The sequence below is a fragment of the Chiloscyllium plagiosum genome, chromosome 21 (assembly GCF_004010195.1).
Source record: "Chiloscyllium plagiosum isolate BGI_BamShark_2017 chromosome 21, ASM401019v2, whole genome shotgun sequence".
In the NCBI taxonomy this organism is placed as follows: Eukaryota; Metazoa; Chordata; class Chondrichthyes; order Orectolobiformes; family Hemiscylliidae; genus Chiloscyllium; species Chiloscyllium plagiosum.
In genome coordinates, this window is record NC_057730.1 from 23,044,801 (window position 1) to 23,064,487 (window position 19,687).

Here is a 19,687-nt window from a genome sequence, read left to right on the forward strand (position 1 = left end):
GCAGGAAGCATGTTTCCGCTGATGGGTGAGTGCCGAACCAGAGGACACAGCTTAAAAATACGGGGTAGACCATTTAGGACAGAGATTAGGAGAAACTTCTTCACCCAGAGAGTGGTGGCTGTGTGGAATGCTCTGCCCCAGAGGGCAGTGGAGGCCCAGTCTCTGGATTCATTTAAGAAAGAGTTGGATAGAGCTCTCAAAGATAGTGGAATCAAGGGTTATGGAGATAAGGCAGGAACAGGATACTGATTAGGAATGATCAGCCATGATCATATTGAATGGTGGTGCAGGCTTGAAGGGCTGTATGGCCTACTCCTGCACCTATTGTCTATTGTAAAAACTCATGGAACGTAGTATGGTGGGTAAGGCCACCATTCTTCAGGACTTTGCATAGAGTTACATCAACTTGATGGAATTGGTTGCTGCTGCTGCTTCTGGTTGTTGGAAGTCTGTTTCCTCTAGGGTTGGGCTTTTGTCCATATACAATTTATGGCAGTATTGTACACTGTGCAGTTAGTACTTAAGTGTTATAAAGTGCACTGACCAGCTTTCCAGGGCTGACTTTGCAGATGTATCTTGTTATCAGTGTACCTTATGGTTTTTCGGTTTGATATGCTGGTTTATTGACACATTTTAACACGTTATAGAAATTTCTTATGTTGCCAGTATCAACCCTCATTGAAGTTAATTTTTTTATAAATGGAGGCTGCTAGTCATTTTGGATGTACCTTAATTTGCACTGAAGGATATTTGATGGTAGGCTGTCTTTTTTTTTTACCCTCTTGGTTGGTTGAATCCAGTAAATCTGATAAGCAGACCTTTGTACTGTAAGCAGATCTTGAATGTCCCTCATTATTTTCATCAAACCAGTTCCTGTTCTTTGTGCTGTGTCTAATGATTGGAAATATGCAAGACTTTTTTGCAAGGTTTGTGAAGGTTTGTAGCTCAGGTTGGGGTTTAGGGTGTAGGTTTGCTCGCTGAGCTGTAGGTTTGATATCCAGACGTTTCATTACCTGGCTAGGTAACATAATCAGTGGTGACCTCCAAGTGAAGCGAAGCTGTTGTCTCCTGCTTTCTATTTATGTTTGTCTTGGATGGGGTTACTGGGGTTTGTGGTGATGTCATTTCCTGTTTGTTTTCTGAGAGGTTGATAGATGGTATCTAAATCTGTTTGTTTATGGCGTTGTGGTTGGAGTGCCAGGCCCCTAGGAATTCTCTGGCATGTCTTTGCTTAGCCTGTCCCAGGATAGGTGTGTGGTCCCAGTCAAATTGGTGGGTTTTTTTCCCCTCCGTGTGTAGGCTACGAGGGAGAGAGGGTCGTGTCTTTTTGTGGCTAGCTGGTGTTTGTGTATCCTGGTGGCTAACTTTTACAGTCCACAGATTCCACAAGAACAAACCATGACAAGCAGACCGAACACAGCCAGAAACCCTAACCACCTTACCATTCAAAGAAGTTTCAGAAATGACAGCCAGGCTACTAAGATCCCTCGGAATCCTAGTAGCACACAAACCCACCAACACTCTCAAGCAAAAACTAACCAACTTAAAAGACCCAGTACAATCCATGGACAAAACCAATGTCGTCTACAAAATTCCATGCAAGAACTGCCACAAACACTACCTAGGATAAACAGGAAGAAAGTCAGCCACCAGGATACACTAACACCAGCTAGCCACAAAAAGACACGACCCTCTCTCCCTCGTAGCCCTACACACAGAGGGGAAAAAAAAAAACACCATTTCGACTGGGACAACACACCTATCCTGGGACAGGCTAAGCAAAGACATGCCAGAGAATTCTTAGAGGCCTGGCACTCCAACCACAATGCTATAAACACACAGATCTAGATACCATCTATCAACCCCTCAGAAAATGAACAGGAAATGACATCCCCACAAACCCCAGGAGCCCCATCCAGGGCAAACCTATAAATAGAAAGCAGGAGACACCGCTTCGCTTCACTTGGAGGTCACCACTGATGTTACCTAGCCAGGTAATGAAAAGTCTGGATATCAAACCTACAGCTCAGCGAGCAAACCTACACCCTAAATATTCAATACTACAGCTTCGCCAAGTTCTTCTGGAATCAGCTGTGAATTTAGGATGTTCCAGCCTCGTCTGTAATGTTAGAGACAGAAATAAAACTGCAGATGCTGGAATCCAACATAGACAAGCAGGAGGCTGGAAGAACACAGCAAACCAGGCAGCAACAGGAGGTGAATTCAACATTTTGGGTGTAACCCTTCTTCAGGACTAGGGCCCACCCCACCCTTGAGTTATACCCGAAATGTTGACTTCTCTGCTTCCTAATGCTGCCTGGCAGACTAATGTTGCCTGATATCTATGGTTATGTGGTGAGATTTGCCGGTTGCTGACATGAAATCTCTTTGATAGGTTGATTTTAGGTCAGTTCTTAGGTTTGAAGTGGAGCAAATGAGTTGGTAGTCTATATAATGGTATGTGTTTGGTATATCTGATATGCAGGACATCCTTTAGGTCACATTGTCACCTGACAAATCTATTATTTTATTTGCTAATGTTCAGAGCAGGCATGTATCCATGTGCTCATGAAGTAATATTGTTGAAAGATAATGTTGGTTATGGACAGCTGTCTAGTTCACTGCGGTTGCAACTCTGGTTTCTGAGCACTCCCCATGGCAGACAGACAGACAGCATATTCTGGTTTTAAATTAGCCAAGGCTGACTATTTTGCCTTTAAGGCACAATTTGGATGTGTTTAGAGATCTGTGTGGCACTTGTCTCGGTCAATTAAGTTAGCTTTTAGGGTTGGAACACACGCAGTTGCATTTTGCTTGTCTTCAAGATGGAGGTTCAGACACTGTTTGGAATAGACAGTCCGGGTTTAATTTTTTTTGTATGGTGATTTTCTTCAATGAAACTGATTTACTGCAAAGGTATTGCTCATCCTGGAGGTCTACCTGACACCAAATGTATAGCAAGCACTGCATTGTGATACAAACTGTGCTGGAGAAACTCAGCAAGTATAGCAGCATCTGCAAAGAGCAGAGTTAACATTTCAAGTCCAGTCACCCTTTGTCAGAATTGTTACAGATTTTGTCGAACCTGCTGAATTTCTTCAGCATTTTGGAGGATGCTGGAAAGCTGAAAAGAACATTCTTTTTTTTCTATATTTTACTTTATAGTTTTGGACAGCTTGCTGGAACAATGGACCTCATTCAGGACCAACATTCCTTCTAAGCTGCACAGCCATGCAGTAACTTGGAGGTTCTGCCCATGCTGTTCCAAACATAGGCTTCCGGTCTTGAAAGCTGATGCCACACACTGACCATTGACCTTTGGGCTGTTCCAGCAATAAAGTTTCAACTTTGATCTCCAGCATCTGCAGACCTCACTTTCTCCTGTTCCAAACATAGGCTTCCGGTCTTGAAAGCTGATGCCACACACTGACCATTGACCTTTGGAGATGTGTGATGTACAAAAGAAAAGAGAATGTAGCTCAGGACTGCTATACCAATGTCCAGTGTGGTGAGCTGTGGACCATTGCGGCGACACTTGTCATCAGAGTTAACCATTGTGTTTTCATTCTTGGAGGTAAGTTTCAGCATCTGAAACTGGTAATGCAGTCTTTATTGTCATCACAATAGTCAATGTCTGAACTGTTTGCATACATGATTAGAACTGCAGCTGCCACTGTCATTTTGCACCTGCCATTCTTGTCTCTTTCTTAAAATAATAGGATATGCATGTGTTGCAGTTGGGATAGACAATTCCTTCCTGTACAAAGAAGCTTTAAAATGGAGTACAATTTACACTGTGTCTACCCTTTGAGCCTGGAGCTCATCTCTTGTGGTCCATTGATCTGGGATGGTGAAAGTGACGTCTCCAAGCCATAGGTTTAGACTCTGAGTTCTCTCTCCATCCAGAACGCTGTTGTTTTGGTTGTTTAGGCTTGGGATCCTTTCCCCCCCCCCCCCAGGTGTTATCCTTTACCTTTTTTATAAAGGTACATATCTGCCAAGATGGTATCATATTCATCACTTCCTCTCCTCACCGAGGTTTTACCCATCATCTTGGACTGTGTGCTTTGGTGGATGGCAGAATATCAAATTGGGGACAGTTTATAGTCTGGGAAACTGAGTCCAGAAGGCTGCAAAGGGCCTGATTGGAAAATCAAGTGCCATTCCTCCAGCCTGCTGGAACTGGAAAATTGCACCAAGCAGAGGCAGAATAAATGAGTATGAGAGCAAGGGAATGAATATTTTATTGTCATGTATATCTAGGAAAGTACAGTGAAAAGTGTTCACCACAATCTGGCATCGTTTTGAGTTACAAAAATAAATTACTTTAGAGTTCATCTTCTGTTCAAATTGGGTCTCGAGCACAGCTCCAGGGCTTCAGCAGGGTGTCCCAAACCTCGAGTCCCCATTCTGGGTACAGCAATGACAACACCAATGCCCCAACTCTGTGGCTACTGCCACCTTGCCAACCACCAAGGATCCAGGCACTGGGGCCTATGGCAGCCAGGGGTCCCTGCTCTTGGCATTGCCTCTGCCAAGTATTGAAATAACGAGCAGTAGGAATGTTGAGCAGAACTATTCTGCAAAGCAGTCACCCAATCTGAGTTTAGATTAGATTTTTTTTAGATTACATTACAGCATGGAAACAGGCCCTTCGGCCCAACAAGTCCACACCAACCCGCCGAAGCGCAACCCACCCATGCCCCTACATTTACCCCTTACCGAACAGTACGGGCAATTTAGCATGGCCAATTCAACTGACCTGCACATCTTTGGACTGTGGGAGGAAACCGGAGCACCCGGAGGAAACCCACGCAGACACTGGGAGAATGTGCAAACTCCACACAGTCAGTCACCTGAGGCGGGAATTGAACCCGGGTCTCAGGCGCTGTGAGGCAGCAGTGCTAACCAGTGTAGGACATCATCGTCATTGACAGTCCCTCGCAGATGAAGGTGACTCTCTCTTCCACTGTCAGGGTGATTCCATAGGTTGCTGTACAGACTGATGCAGTTTCCACTGCCTCTTTAGGCCATGTAGCCATTAATGTATTACATTAATAATAGTATACAAATCATTGCTTCACCATCTTGCCCATATTTCTGTCCTCTGGATACTCCAATGTTTTAAAGCTGTACAAAAACTGGAGAAACAGTACTCATTCCATTTCCATCTTTTTCTTGATCAGCACACTATTGTCATTACCACTGTCTTTGCATTTTGTTACATGATATTGTGCTTGTCTATTTGTTCCACATAACCTACCACTCCCTTTTTTTTAAACAATATAAATCACATTCTCCTTCAGTTCGAAGGTTTCATTTTGACAAGAATCGCCAACTGTTTCACCACAGATGGTTCCCGATCTCCTGAGCTTTTACACCACTTTTCTTTGTCCTTTATTTGCACTTAACGAACGTTCTTGTAAATCCTTGTTCTACATATTATTGAATATTTCCAAGAAATTTGTTTATATTTTGCATATTGAAATGAGAATGTGACCCTGTCTGGTGCGAATCTGCTTTGCGTATTCCAGTACAGTTCAACAGCTTTATCTATTCAGCTTGATACACTGGAGGTGTGAGGTCACCTTTTTGGATTGTGTATGAAGGCTTTGGTCTACTTGCTGATCATCATGTGTGGTCTTAAAGTATAGCTCTCAAACTAAAAATCCTCAAACAGAAAAAGTTTGTTATAGGGAATTGAGAGAATATCTTGATTATTCTCTTCTCTTCCCTCAGCTCCTCGTGGTCATAGAATCAAAAAGAAAAAAAATGGACACCAAACTGTTACCCTATGCTGGCAGTGCATTAGCTATGTTGCACTATGATATTCATAACACTTGTGCACCTGCTTTGAATTTTAAAAAATTAACATTTCTTTCATGGCATGTGAGCATCACTAGTCCAATATTTATTGCCCATCTGTAGCTGCTATTGGTGATGGTGAGCTGTCTTCTTGAATGGCTGTAGCCTGTTTAATGTAGCTTGACCCACAATGCCTTTAGGGTGGAAATTCCAGAATTTTTACCCCATGACACTGAAGAAATGGTAACATATTTCCAACTCTGCGTAGTGTGTAGCTTGGAGGGAAACTGGCATATGGTGGTGTTCCCATGTGTCTGCTGCCCTTGTCCTTGCAGATAGCTGTTCTTGTTCCATTGGAGGATTCTGTCAAAGGAGCCTTGATTAATTTCTGCCCCTCTTGTTTCGATGGTGGTGGGAGTGAATTTTGTGGATGTGTTGCCAATCAAGTAAGCTGCTTTATCCTGGATCGTGTCAAGATTCTTGAGTACTGCTGAAGCTCCACTCTTCCAGGCATGTGGGGAAATATTATCATACAACTGACAGAGTGTGTGCCTTGCAGATGGTGGGCAATCAGGAGGTGAGTTACTCCCGCTAGGATTTCGAGCCTCTGACCACCTCTTGTGGGCGGCACAGCGGCACAGTGGTTAGCACGGCTGCCTCACAGCACCAGGGACCCGGGTTAATTTCCCGCCTCAGGTGACTGACTGTGTGGAGTTTGCACATTCTCCCCATGTCTGCGTGGGTTTCCTCCGGGTGCTCCGGTTTCCTCCCACAGACCAAAAATGTGCAGGTCAGGTGAATTGGCCATGCTAAATTGCCCGTAGTGTTAGGTGAAGGGGTAAATGTAGGGGAATGGGTCTGGGTGGGTTGCGCTTCGGTAGGTCAGTGTGGCCTTGTTGGGCCGAAGAGCCTGTTTCCACACTGTAAGTAATCTAATCTTGTAGCCACAGTGTTTATCGTGGCTAGTCCAGTTATACATCTGGTCAACGGTAACCCCAATAACATTGATAGTGGGGAGTTCGGTATTAGAATCTAACAAATGTCTTAATATTCAGTGGCACTATCTTGTTCAAGATGGTCATTGTCTGGCTCTTGTGATGTGAATGTTACTTGCCACTTTTCAGCTCAAACCTGGATATTGTCCAGGCCTTTGTGCATTTGGCCACAGATCTCTTCAGTTTTTGAGTAGTTGCAAATGTTGCTGAACATTGTATCTGCCACTCCCTTGCATAGAGGTAAAGAAAGCATTTGGCACACTTGCTTTCATTTGGTCAGTGCACTGGGCATTTCATTAAGTGACTGTGTGAACACTAGGATTCTGTATATGATTCCAAGAGTTTTTTTGTCCTATGTTGGTTATGTACAGCCAAGTGGTGAATTACAGTGCACAGAGCTCTGGACATACAGGGATTTTAATATCCACACTATATTTATGTAAATCAGAAAGTTTGAGTGTAACAAATTTTCAAGAAATATGAACCAAAGATATAGCCTAAGGGATTTCTCCATGCCCCTCCCCCAAGTCCCTCCTCCCTACCTTTTTATCTTAGCCTGCTTGGCACACCTTCCTCATTCCTGAAGAAGGGGTCATGCCCGAAACGTTGATTCTTCTGCTCTTTGGATGCTGCCTGACTTGCTGCGCTTTTCCAGCAACACCATTTTCAGCTCTGATCTCCAGTATCTGCAGTCCTCACTTTCTCCTAGTTTTAATTGCAGTAAGGCAAATTTTAGTATAAGACCAGACCTTTCAATAGTTGATCAGAGTAGACCGTTCACAGGTAAAAGGACGTCATACAAGTGGAAGGCTTTCAAGAGTGTGGTGACAAGAATTCAGAAGTATTTTGTTCCTGTTGGAGTGAAGGTTAAGGCTGGTAAGATTAAGGAACAATGGATGAATAAAGAATAAAAATCTTATTTTAGATATAGACAAGTTGGTTCAAATGAATCTCTATGTATTGATTTAGAGTCATAGAGCTTTACAGCACAGAAAGAGACTCTTTGGTCCAACTCCTCTATGCTGACCAGATGTCCCAAACTAATCTAGTCCCTTTGCCAGTATTTGGCCCATACTCCTCTAAGTCTTTCCTATTTCTACCCATTTGAGTGCAAGAGCAAAGAGGGGATGTGAGAGAGCCTTCTCCAGATATGGTTAAGGGTAATCCAAAGAGATTCTACAAGTATGTTTAAGTAAGAGGGTAACTAGAGAGAGGGTAAAGCCTGTTAAGGATCAAAAGGTCATTTTTATGCTCAACACCAGGCGATAGTTACTAAATATTTCAAGACTAAAGGCACATTTTTAGGGTCAGGACAAAGATTTAAAGACATGAGGGAGGTTTACATGTGGAATGAACTTCAGAGGAAATGGTGGATATGCACAATTGCAACTCCTCTTCTCCACCCCCTGATTTTTATTAGTGTTTAGAAATCTGATTAACTTATGTACTTCTGAGTTCTTAGATTTCTACTGCATGCTTATAGCTTCTATTAGTGGAAATGCTGCAAGATACTTATGCCAATAAGCGTGAGGTAGATTGAGCAGTAAGTGTGTTTTGTGTTTTTCACCACTTCTGACTGATTAATTACTGGACTAGGCAGGAGAGCTGCAAGTTAGAAAAAGGGAAATGTATTGAAGTCTATTTCCATTTAAACGCCAGGACCCCAGACCTTTTTATTAATGGATTCTCCCTGTATATGTTCTGTATTGTATGGATAATCTTAACACTGTAATTAGCAGCGGTGCTATATAAATGTTTCTGTTCAGGCACCTGATCTTTCATCCAGCTGAATTATCTGGCATCGACCTGATAGGGGCAGCTTTGTCTGTGAAACAGGCTGGGTTGTGACGTGGATGCTCACATCTTGTTGCTACCTGTTTGCAAGGCTGCCTATGAGTGGAGGTAGCTGGTCCTGCTGAAGCCAGTGAAAGACCAGCTCCTGGTTAGGCCCTCCTTTGATTCTAATGAGGTAATCTGTAAACAATGCTGATTGGTGGGTGCATGCGGAGGAATTAAAAGTTTCAGCATTCTGTTTGAACTTTGGACTTGACTCGCAACACTTAGAAGTTGATGTTGAATTGGAATAATTTAACCGTGTTTGTTTATACTGAGGACATTAGGGGAAGGTAACCGTAGGTCCCAGCACCAGTGCCATGTAATTTTGGTATGTTCCTGCTTCGGGTTTTTCCAGACTGATTACCGTCTTGCAGGGAGAAATGTCAAATGGTTGTCTACTTCACAACTGTGTGCGCTCTACTCATTGGCCTTTTTCTGGGTATGGTTTGCATTTAGTTTGTATGTTGTAGACCGAGTTTGGATGGTTCATAAAAGCCTCTTGCCCTTTGACGTGAAAGACCTTCTATAGAAATTTCTTGCCTGTGATGTTAGCTCTTGACATCTTATGACTAATCCTGAGAATAGCTGGCTGGTTATTGATTATTGTTCTTCACATTTTAAACAGTTTCTTGGAACAGGGGAGGCTTTGTACTTATGGTTTTATGCCGTGAATTGCCACCCTGCTGATGACTCCTTGTTTACTGGGCTAAAGTAGTAGCAAAATCTATGTGCTCCTTCACCAAGACCTGATTACTATTTGACTCTGTATATAACCTTGAACATTTTAAATGTTGCTATTCTCACTACTATATGTTAAGATAACAAATACCTCCATACTTTGTATTAAAGAAATATTTGGAGAACCAAACCTTTTGTCATTGGACGTATTGTCTGGTGCTGAGCCCAAGTTTCAAACTGTTATTTTCCAATCAACCAGTTTAGTGATGTCTGGAACAGGTGGGAATTCAAAAAGGGACTCTTGGCTCAGAGGTAGGAACACTACCACTGTGCCACAAAGTTCCACTCTGTTACCTTGCTCTGTAGATGTCTTCCGTGTTGCTGAAGTTACTACAATTGACCTTGTGACTACTTTGGCTCCCAAAGAAAAATAAATTTGGATACTCTGTCCCCAGTGACCTCTACTCAGGGAAAAACACTTAGATGTTTTGTAGCTGACAGAATTGGCCTCAGCTGTGAAACTTTCCATGGTTGAATCTTCCCCAAGTATTTCACATGCAAGATAGTGGTCAAAAACTGGTTCAAATAAAGGATTAGCTGGCTGAATTATGCTGCCCAGTTTTGCCATAAGTCTGTAACAAGGAAATAAGATGTTGACTCTTCTTAAAATTGATTGGACATATTTTATTATTGAGCGCTTGCATTTTTCAGTTTTTACACTGAGGCTTTCTGTTGTCACTTCAATGTTCCTGTCATAGAATCAGAGGTTGAAGAATTTGCCTTGCCTTGTGTTGGTTGTCTGAGGAATAATTTCTCCAGGGCCACTGTCCTGTCTTTTCCTCACCCCTGTTATTTCTTCACCCACTCCCCACCTTTTCTTTGTTCCAGATGGACCCTTGCTACACCCCAAACAGCAATGTATTCCAATTGCATGTTTAGTTCGGGTTGAGGGATGTGCTGTCACTATATGTTCCATACTTTAATATCCCATATATCTTGGGAGATGGTTTCATACTTGCATTCTTTGAATGTCTGTTTTAAAAGATAAACACACATGAAAAATAGGGCCCAGGAAAAAGAACAAGGGGAATGTAACTAACCAAGTTGCTCTTTCAGACATTCCATGTACATGAGGTACCAATGACTCCAGCTGTGACGTCACCTCTCCTGTACTTAAGCTGTGTCTTGGCCTATTTTAGAATGATTGATTATGTGAGCACCACTATTCAATGATACTGTCTCACTGGCCAATCCTGGACCATTTTAACTGTTATCCTCCTCTGTGCTTTGTCTACACAGTCTCTTCCTTAATCATCGGTTTGTTTTTTAATGGTTGCCATCACCCCTCTTAATGTCCCAAGTACACATTTCATTGTCTCCCTTTTTCACTCTGCTCTCCCTCCCTTCCTGAATTACATTTCTACATGTTTGCTCCACACTCCCCCGTTGGTCTTTTGCTTTTTCATTTCTTCCCCATCCCCCTAAAGAGCGACAGTAGTTTTGGTAACCTACTATGCATCCCTTCCTCTGCAGTCATTCTCTGCCAGAATCTTCTAAGATTCCTCTAGTTTTTCTGCCACCTTGCTATGTGGAAAATTATTTGCTGCAATTCAGTGTTATAACAGTGACTTGAAAAGTATTTCATATTGCTTTGGGTGGTCTGATGCTGCAGAAGATGTTGCATAGAGTTTATTTTAAAGTCCCATGAAATTACTGTCCCTTATGATGTAGTCTCCCAGGCTCCTTGTGTGTCTCTTCCCAACAGAAGAGAAAATTCTCCCCTCAGATCTTTTCCCAGTGTGCTGTGTTTTTGCCGTGTTCAGTGTCCTAACCGATCAAAGCAAAAGTAAAATGTGATCCAACTTGGTAGGGTTTATTGAATTTTTCCTGGAACTTGGAACTTGGTCTGGAAACCTAACTCTGTCTTCTCTGACAGTGTAAGCTACCAATTTTAAAGAGGTGGCCTGTCTCCAGGATCAGGATATAAGGTATCTGGTAACTGGCTGAGGGTATGTTGTTGTAACCAGCAGTGCATCAGATGATGTAGTTACAAGAACAAAGATGATTACTTCAGAATATGATCAGCCTTTTCTACCCTCTACAGAGACAGTGGACTGTGGGCTTTTGTTTTAGCATTTATTCTGGTTGATATTGCATCCTAATCACACAACCTCTGCTCCGGAAATAAAACTGTTTATCCAAAGTGTATATATAAATAACATGCACCTGAATATTGCATCACTTCACAAATTCAGGCCTTTATTCCCAATTTTTATAACTAAAGAATGTACTGAACTTCATTGCATTGCACTGTTTAAGAGTGAATGACTAACTCTGGAAAGTAAGGGAATTATGCTGATTTTTTTTTTTCAGAAGTTGCTCATTCAAACAATACTATGTTTGCATGCGATGACTAATTGTAATCAAATTTAAATACTCAAAGCAATGTTTTTGTGCTTTCTAATCAGAGACCTTATTCCTTTCTCATTCTTGCATTTATCTTGAATTCCTATTTCTGCTGGGAATGGTATTAACACTAGATACACTCCATAGTTTTGCATTTCCTAGTATGTTGTTGTTTTAAGCAGAAGCTGATTGGACTGTTGCTGGATGAAATTTTTTTTTTAAAAAAAAAAGCCAGTCTCATAACTGCGTGTCTTGCAGGTTCTTTTAAAAGAATAAAAGAACCATACAAACATCCCCCAAGCCACACTCCATGTTGTAGATGAAGGCCGCAAAAGCACATTTCCCAGTTTTTGAAATGGAAAACTCTCTGAATCCTGCTTTCCTGAATTTTTTTTCTTCTTGCCTTTTTTAGACATCTGTCTTTTTAAAATTTGAGTTTTGTAGAGGCTTTGTCCATGCTGATCAGGTTTCCTAAACTGAACTAGTCCCATTTTGTCTGCATTTGGCCCATATCCCTCTCTCTAATCCTTTGCTATCCACTTACCATATGGTCTCATGAAGGGCTCTTACCCAAAACATCAATTCTCCTGCTTCTCGGATGCTGCCTGACCTACTGTCCTTTTCCAGCACCCCACTCGTGACTGCTGATCTTCAGCATCTGCAGTCCTCACTTTCTCCTAATGTCAGGTAACATCCCTTCTAACAATCATGTTATGTGGTCAGATGTTTAGTGGGAATAAATTTGAAGAGAGTGATCTTTTAAGTTGGAATATATGGTAATACGGAGGAAGGACTGCAGAGTTGGATTTGAAACTGTAGTCTGAAGGGGTTATGAATTTGTTGCTTCCCATTGCTACCATGTCATAATATTAAATGTCTTTAAATAACTTGTGCACAATTCACTGTAGAATAAAACTCTCCAATGTATGCTAGATGTTTTTCATCACTCGTGCGTAAACGGTTGCAAGTTCACAGATTAACTGTTGTTCTTTGCTGAGATCCTAGTGATAACACTGGCTTTGCCTGACTAACCACCTGAATATTGTGGAATTTCATGAATTTGCTTCTTCAGTTGCTTTTTCCATTCTCGTTCACGTTCATTTGGTTGAAAGTTAACTCTTTCTCCATAGGAATTGAACTGTTTGAATACCAGCATTTGGGTGTTGATGGACTGGCATTTGGTTTGGCTGCCACAGACTGGATTTATGTATTGTCTACACTCTGTTCTTGAAATTAGTTCCTAAGGAAGTATGGCATTTGGATTGAATTTTGAAGCCTTAGATTGTATTCCTCTCAGGACCACCAGTGATGCAGCATAATGGGGGTGTACAAAAAATGAAATTCATGTATAAAGATCCTGCTGAACTGAATCCATGTCTGGTATATTGATTTGTTACTGCTGATGGTGATTGTTGTAAGGTTTGAATCTGGCCTGTTTGACAGACTTGGCCAAATTTAAGATAATTTTAATGAAACAGTAACAAAATGGTCAAAATTGGCATGAGAGCACTTGATCAAAATCTGTTTGGTGTGATTGGACTACTGTTGCTCAACTGAGATTTAAATTTAATCTATAATTTCAAATCACAGAATTGTATTTACAGTTCTTTTAGTGCTTCTGACCAGACATTGCGTGGAGGAGAACTAACTGTAAATGAGCTAAAATCTTGTGGCGTATGCTGTGAGCAGTTCACAGGATTATCTTCCTGTTCCATTGCTGATATTCAGGTTCCTTTTGGTTCACTTACTGTCTTTGGGCAGGCTGCACATGAACTCCTTGCTGCAAAAGCCATCAGGTTTCAGTGTGAAATTTCATACTGCTTAATGGCTAAATTAGCATTTTATACCTGGCCAGTAAGCTTCATCTGTCTCTTGTAGCCATATAATAGCTACAATTTCCATGCTAAGACATTGCTGTAACTCTCTACTGTGAACGCAAGGCTGTGTAATGTGTTAATCTCCATAACCGAGGAGAGAGAATTAAGCTAGGTTCCTGCTCCAGTTGTTCAAAACTTAGTGTTCTGGTATGGCTGAGGACAAATTCAGTCTTGGTTGCAATGTCCACATTTCTGTGGTGACTAGCTAGGAGAGGTGAGGAGAAATTTGCAGCATGTGCACTGCTATTAACCTGGCTCATTCACCGTTTATACCAATAGGTTGCAGTGGTTTGTTTTTTACTTGATTGTTGGGGGAGAAATTAAAACTCTCCTTTTTAACTACACTTGGTTTCATTTGTTGTGGAAACCATCTCATTCTGGATGATTCCTAATCAACTGTTGATTTGCTTCTACATGGCTGCAGCCAGGTGAGTACAAAGATCTGGTCAAAAATAAAATGTTTTTGAAATTGTTTCGTGCAAGACACGAAACAACAAGTTATTGGTAAGGTGCTGTTGAGCAAGTATTGACGTGCTAGTAAACTTTTTTAAATTTAAAGCCCGCATTCCATAATGTAGAATATCACAAAAATGGAGATCTGCTCTTTTCACCTTGGTGGCTGTACCTCAGCTGGATATAATGCTGTGATTGTGATGCAGCTAATCTGAATACAGGGACACTACCTGACTAGGAGGGAGGTGTTTGATTGGTTGGATGGAGAATTGCTCTATTGCCATAGCTACAGTGTACACTGAAGAATCCCTAAACCTTGGCAGTCATGGCCCAAAGCTGATTGACAAATGGGAGTTGTAAGGTGGCATCTGGAGAGTAATTATTGGCATGTTCTATCTGGCTAAAGTCCTTGTAGAGTAGACATTGAATATGCAACTTGTTTAGTATAGTGTCTTACTTCTAAGAGACATTTTAAAATGGTCTAATCCTGTAGACACAGCATCTCATTTGAAACGGGGCGAAATGTCAAATTGAGGGGGCCTTGACATTCTTTGGTAACTTATTCCAATTTGCAGTTGATTTTAATACGTCATTTGAGAGACTCGATTTGGTAATGTTAGTAATCTTGTCAAATATATTACTAATGTGACTACCATTAGTCTGTATTTCAAGACTCATTGATTTGGAAACCAGATGTTGTCTTTTATTGAGTACTAACACGTCTTGTTCTCCTTCTGCTTGCTGTTACAATGTAAATTCAGCTTTTGAAATAAGGTCACCTTTTGTGATTCCCACTGCCTAGTTTTAAACTACATGTAAATCAGGTTGATTCAGACAATTGTTCTTCTGAATCACTGCAGTATCTAAAACCTTTGTTATATTGTTGATGTGGTACATGTTTTTGTTTTCCAAGATTATTTAGTAGACTGATCGTTCTCTTAAATTGAACTTGCCGCACTGTTCCATTTTCAGACTAACGAGGTGACAGACAGTGCTTACATGGGCTCTGAGAGCACGTACAGTGAGTGTGAGACATTCACCGATGAGGACACTGGCACACTCGTTCACCATGGTGCACATGATGAGTTGGAGACAGACAGCGCTATTGATGCCACACTGAACTCTGACTTCACAGATACACTTGAAGAGCCAGAAAACAGTGTCGTTTTTAATGGGGAAATAAAGTAAGTGAAATTTCTACTTGAACAGGGACTCTTCTCTGCTTCTATTAATCGATTGTTATTAATTCACTGTTGTTCAATTTTAGCATTTTTGGTATCCCTTACCCCTGGCAGCTATGTTTTTTAATTCTAGCATATGCTGAAGAACTGCTCATTTATATGGGAAATAAATACAGGTTTAATGAAATCTGAGCTGTTCACTCTGGGTATGAGTGGGCTGCACATTGGTGTAGACCCATGGGTCACTGGCATTTTACATCCTCCATCCACATCCAAACATGTCTAAGTATAAAACCTCCATTTTCCCACAGTCTCCATATGCCAAGTTTTTGTTCAAGTGTTTAACCTATCAATATCTGTCTATAACTTCACTATCCTCAGCCCATACGTTATACAACCATCTGAACTAGGAGCAGAAACAGGCTATAAAGCCCCCCTCATCTGCTCTGCTGTTCAACAGATCATGGATGATCTGATTGTGGCCTCAACTCAACATACCTGCCTATTACTGATGACCATAGATTTGGCTAACCAAGGAAGTCAATCAACCTGTGCCTTTTCTGATAGCAAAATTAAATGATCTCTGCCTCCATCACTCTCTTTAAGGGAAGAATTCTAAAAATTCATGACTCAAAACAAAGTCTCCTGACCATAGTCTAGATGGGCACCTTCTATTCTTTCACTTTTTCCTATAGTTCAAGTCTCTCCCATAAGAGAAAGCATTCTTTCTGTATCTACCCTGTCCTGTCCCTTCAAGTATCATCTGTCTCAATAAGATTTCTCTTTTAATATTCAGAAAAGAGTGGGGTGGAGGCACTCTGTCCAACCTATCCTCCAAGATTGTTCCCATTCCAGGAATTAGTCAAGTGAAGTTACTCTGAACTGCTTTAAATTACATCCATCCTTTAAATAAGGAGTCAAAAACTGATGATCTCGATTTATGGCTACCTCAATTCTCAACATAACTGTTGTAAAATATTCCTAAATCTGTATGGTCTAGTCAGCCTACCTCCCGTTTCTTTTCTTATCTAAAACTGATATTATCTTTTCTCCCTTGCACTTTGTTTCACTTCCCCTTTAAATTTATCTACACTATTTGCTTCATCCATTTCCTGTGTTCTACATTGTAACAATTATTTGGTAAAGTGGTTTCTTCTGAATGCTTTTTCTGTTTAAGTTTTCAATTTCCTTGCAACTTAGTCTCTCTTCCTGGTGTATCTCCTGTAACTAGAACCCACCAACATTTCTCAATGAGCTCCAACATTTCCTCTCTTAACACTGAAGAGCACTTTGAAGATTATGGAGAGAACAATGAGATTGACTTTGCAACTAGTAGTCTCTGTCAGGATGGAGGCAGTAATATCAACGGTCACTTCAATCGTTCGTCACTACTCTCTCCCAGGTAAGGTTAGCATTTAATGAAACTTGCTGGATCTGTATGCTGAGGAAAACATCAAATCATTGAGAAACCTGACTTTTTGGTGTTGGTTCCTCATAGTTACCTCAATTTAGTCATTTTGGTTTAAAGAGTGACTGGTGAACTCCATTATTGAATTTGGAGGTTGCTTTCAATCACAGACTGATTTTTGTGCAGAATTGGATGTGTTTTTGATATTTCTGAAAACGAATGTGTTTAAGTAACAAAGTTTTTGCAAGTGGGGTGTCCTAGGAAGCAGAAAAAATTGTCTTGTTTAACCACTCACCTCAGCACTGCATTTTGCTGTCTGTCGTTCTGAAAGTCTTTAGCTGATAAATCTGTATTCCAATCGCTTTTGGAATTGTATGGACAAGTTCAATTAATTTCTCTAATTTCCCACTTAATACTTCTGATTTTCTAGTGATAATTTCACTTCAACTTTACAAAGTGTCATTGGGGAAAAGATGCTGGAGTTTTATTGCACCCAGTGTCATAAGCAAATCAATCGCCTGGAAGATCTGTCCACCCGAATCAACACTCTTGAAATGAATAGGTAACTGCATGATTTCTGCTTCATTTACCATGGGACCTTTTCCTTTAATTGTGGGTTATCCTTTCCTGTTGCTTTTCTGACAGAGTTTCATTCTGTATGGAATTGTTTTAAATGGAACATGTAAACTCTGCGCATAAACTCTCATAGTGGTACTTCCTAAGAACTCTCCATCAGTTGAAATCTATAGCATATTTTGCTAAATCCAGTCCTTAAGTTTCTGTTCTGGATTTACGTTATGACAGAATATGAAGTTAGTTTTGGGAAACTTGGTCAGCATGGACTGAAGGGTCCACACAAGTATAATTGTTAAACTCTGCTGTTTCCATGCTGTACAACTCCAACTTTAGTTAGAACAGTTCCTCTTATACTTAAATAGCAACAATGAGTTTTTAGATAGTTAAATACAGGCAGGCTATTTAAAGTCCAAAGTTACATGCCCAGGGTCAGCATAGACGACAAAAGATGTTTGCTGCAACTGCTACACTATATTTCAAATTATCCTGATGAACTTTACACTAATTACCACCACCTATCAAGAAATTAATGTTCCAAACACTTATGCTGACATCTGTAGTCCCAAGACTGACTGACTAGTATTGGGATTTAACTGGGCATAAAATCTATTCTTGTGGTTAGTTGCTGATAAAGTAAGTTCCAGTTGAACAAAATGTGACCTATGCCAGAAAACTCACATCTTATGACCTCTGTACATATACCTCGTACTGAATATCACTAATGTCCATGGTCTCTTAATCTTAAATTTTAAATTAGAGATAATATAAACCACAAACAAATATAAGTGACTCTTTCATGAAATGTTTTTGATCTTGATCTGCAATTCAGTGCTGTTGAACAAGCTGGCCTTTTTGGGAACCTGTGTTGATCAGTGAATATAGGAGTGATGGTTGAACAGGACATAGTGTAAGTTAAGACATGGGCAGCAAGATTTTGGATATTCTTAAGTTGAGGGTAAAACGGGAGAAACCTGACAATTGTCCATTTATTTGAAAAGAGCAATCCAAGGCAGCAATGTGAACAACAGACATAGATATAGATAAGGTTGAAGATAAGTCCTTCAACCAGATTTTTGGGATCTAGCCAAAAGACTGAAATGAAGGATTCAAAGGAATCTTTCTATCTTAAGCATTAAGGAGTACAGAAATAGGATAAAGTAGAGGATATGTGGCTGGAGAGAATGTACATTTTATGGAGGGCTTTAGATTCCTGAAACACACATCAACTAGAGTTACAAATCAGGTGAGGCTGGACCAATTTACTAGTGTTGAGGAAGATTTAAAACTAATTCGGGGTTGGGAAGCAAGACGTAGGATTGGAAAAGATCAATAAAATGGACAGAAGATTGGGTGAGAGATGCACTTGAGCAAGAAATAAGGTATTGGTTGGGATCAGATCCAAGACTGGATATAGAATGATGCAAGCTGTCATTGCATAGGGAACTACTGATGAAAGTAGCCACGTTAGAGAATGAAAGGGCGGCATGGTGGCTCAGTAGTGAGCACTGCTGCCTCACAGCACCAGGATCCCAGGTTTGATCCCAGGTTTGATTCCAGCCTTGGGTGACTGTCTGCGTGGAGTTTGCACATTCTCCCAGTGTCTGCGTGGGTTTCCTCTGGGTACTCCAGTTTCCTCCCACAGTCCAAAGATGTGCAAGTTGGGTGAATTGGCTATACTAAATTGCCCATAGTGTTAGGTGCATTTGTCAGATGGAAATGGGTCTGGGTGGTTGCTCTTCGGAGGGTCAGTGTGGACTGGTTGAGCCAAAGGCCCTGTTTCCACACTGTAGGGAATCTAATCTTATTTTTAAAATGGTGATAATGAAACCCCAGTTCAAGAGGCAGGACTAGTGAAATATTCTGGAACATTTTCAGGTAAAATGGGAAAGAAAGGAGTAATGGGCAGCACTATTGGTTGAGAAGCATATTACACTGCTGGAGATGGTAAACTAAAGGGCTCTCAGCAATAAAATCACTCCATGACTGGGGTAGTTAGAGGTGCAATAGTGATAATGGCCTATACTATTCTTTGCAATATCAAAATAATTATAGTGTAAAGACCAACAAAGGAATGAAGTTTCTGAAATGTTTTATTATCAGGTTAATAAAAGCACATATTAATTCCATTTCTCCTAATCAGGTGCCAATAAAAATGTAGTGTAGAAGGAATGGCTGAAGTAATCAGTACTTTGTCAAAAGAAAAATTGCCCAAGTCATGTTGTTTGAGGAGGAAGCTGTTGCACTGAATGGGCCAACACTTGGAACGCATTTTAGGATGATCAAAGCAATGATGCAAATTGTAGAGGCATGGACTACATATGCCCACGTATTTGACGAGGATTAGATGTCACCGAACCAGAGAGATGTAAATGTTGTGCACCTTTGTTCAAGAAGTGGTGCAAGGATAAATCTGGCAAAAACAACAGGCCAGTCAGGTTCCTTGGGTCAGTTTTCGATCTACTGCTTTTAGTG

General features: G+C 40.9%; 1 protein-coding gene across 1 annotated transcript in view; it reads left to right on the forward strand.

Moving 5' to 3' along the window:
- The window catches only part of rab11fip3 (RAB11 family interacting protein 3 (class II)), a 106,687-nt gene that overhangs the window by 75,478 nt on the left and 11,522 nt on the right, over positions 1 to 19,687 (forward strand). The window contains exons 4-6 of the mRNA XM_043711070.1: positions 15,023 to 15,234; positions 16,463 to 16,633; positions 17,070 to 17,201. Of these exons, the coding sequence (XP_043567005.1) occupies positions 15,023 to 15,234; positions 16,463 to 16,633; positions 17,070 to 17,201 (515 nt within the window). The remainder of the gene's footprint in view (positions 1 to 15,022; positions 15,235 to 16,462; positions 16,634 to 17,069; positions 17,202 to 19,687) is intronic.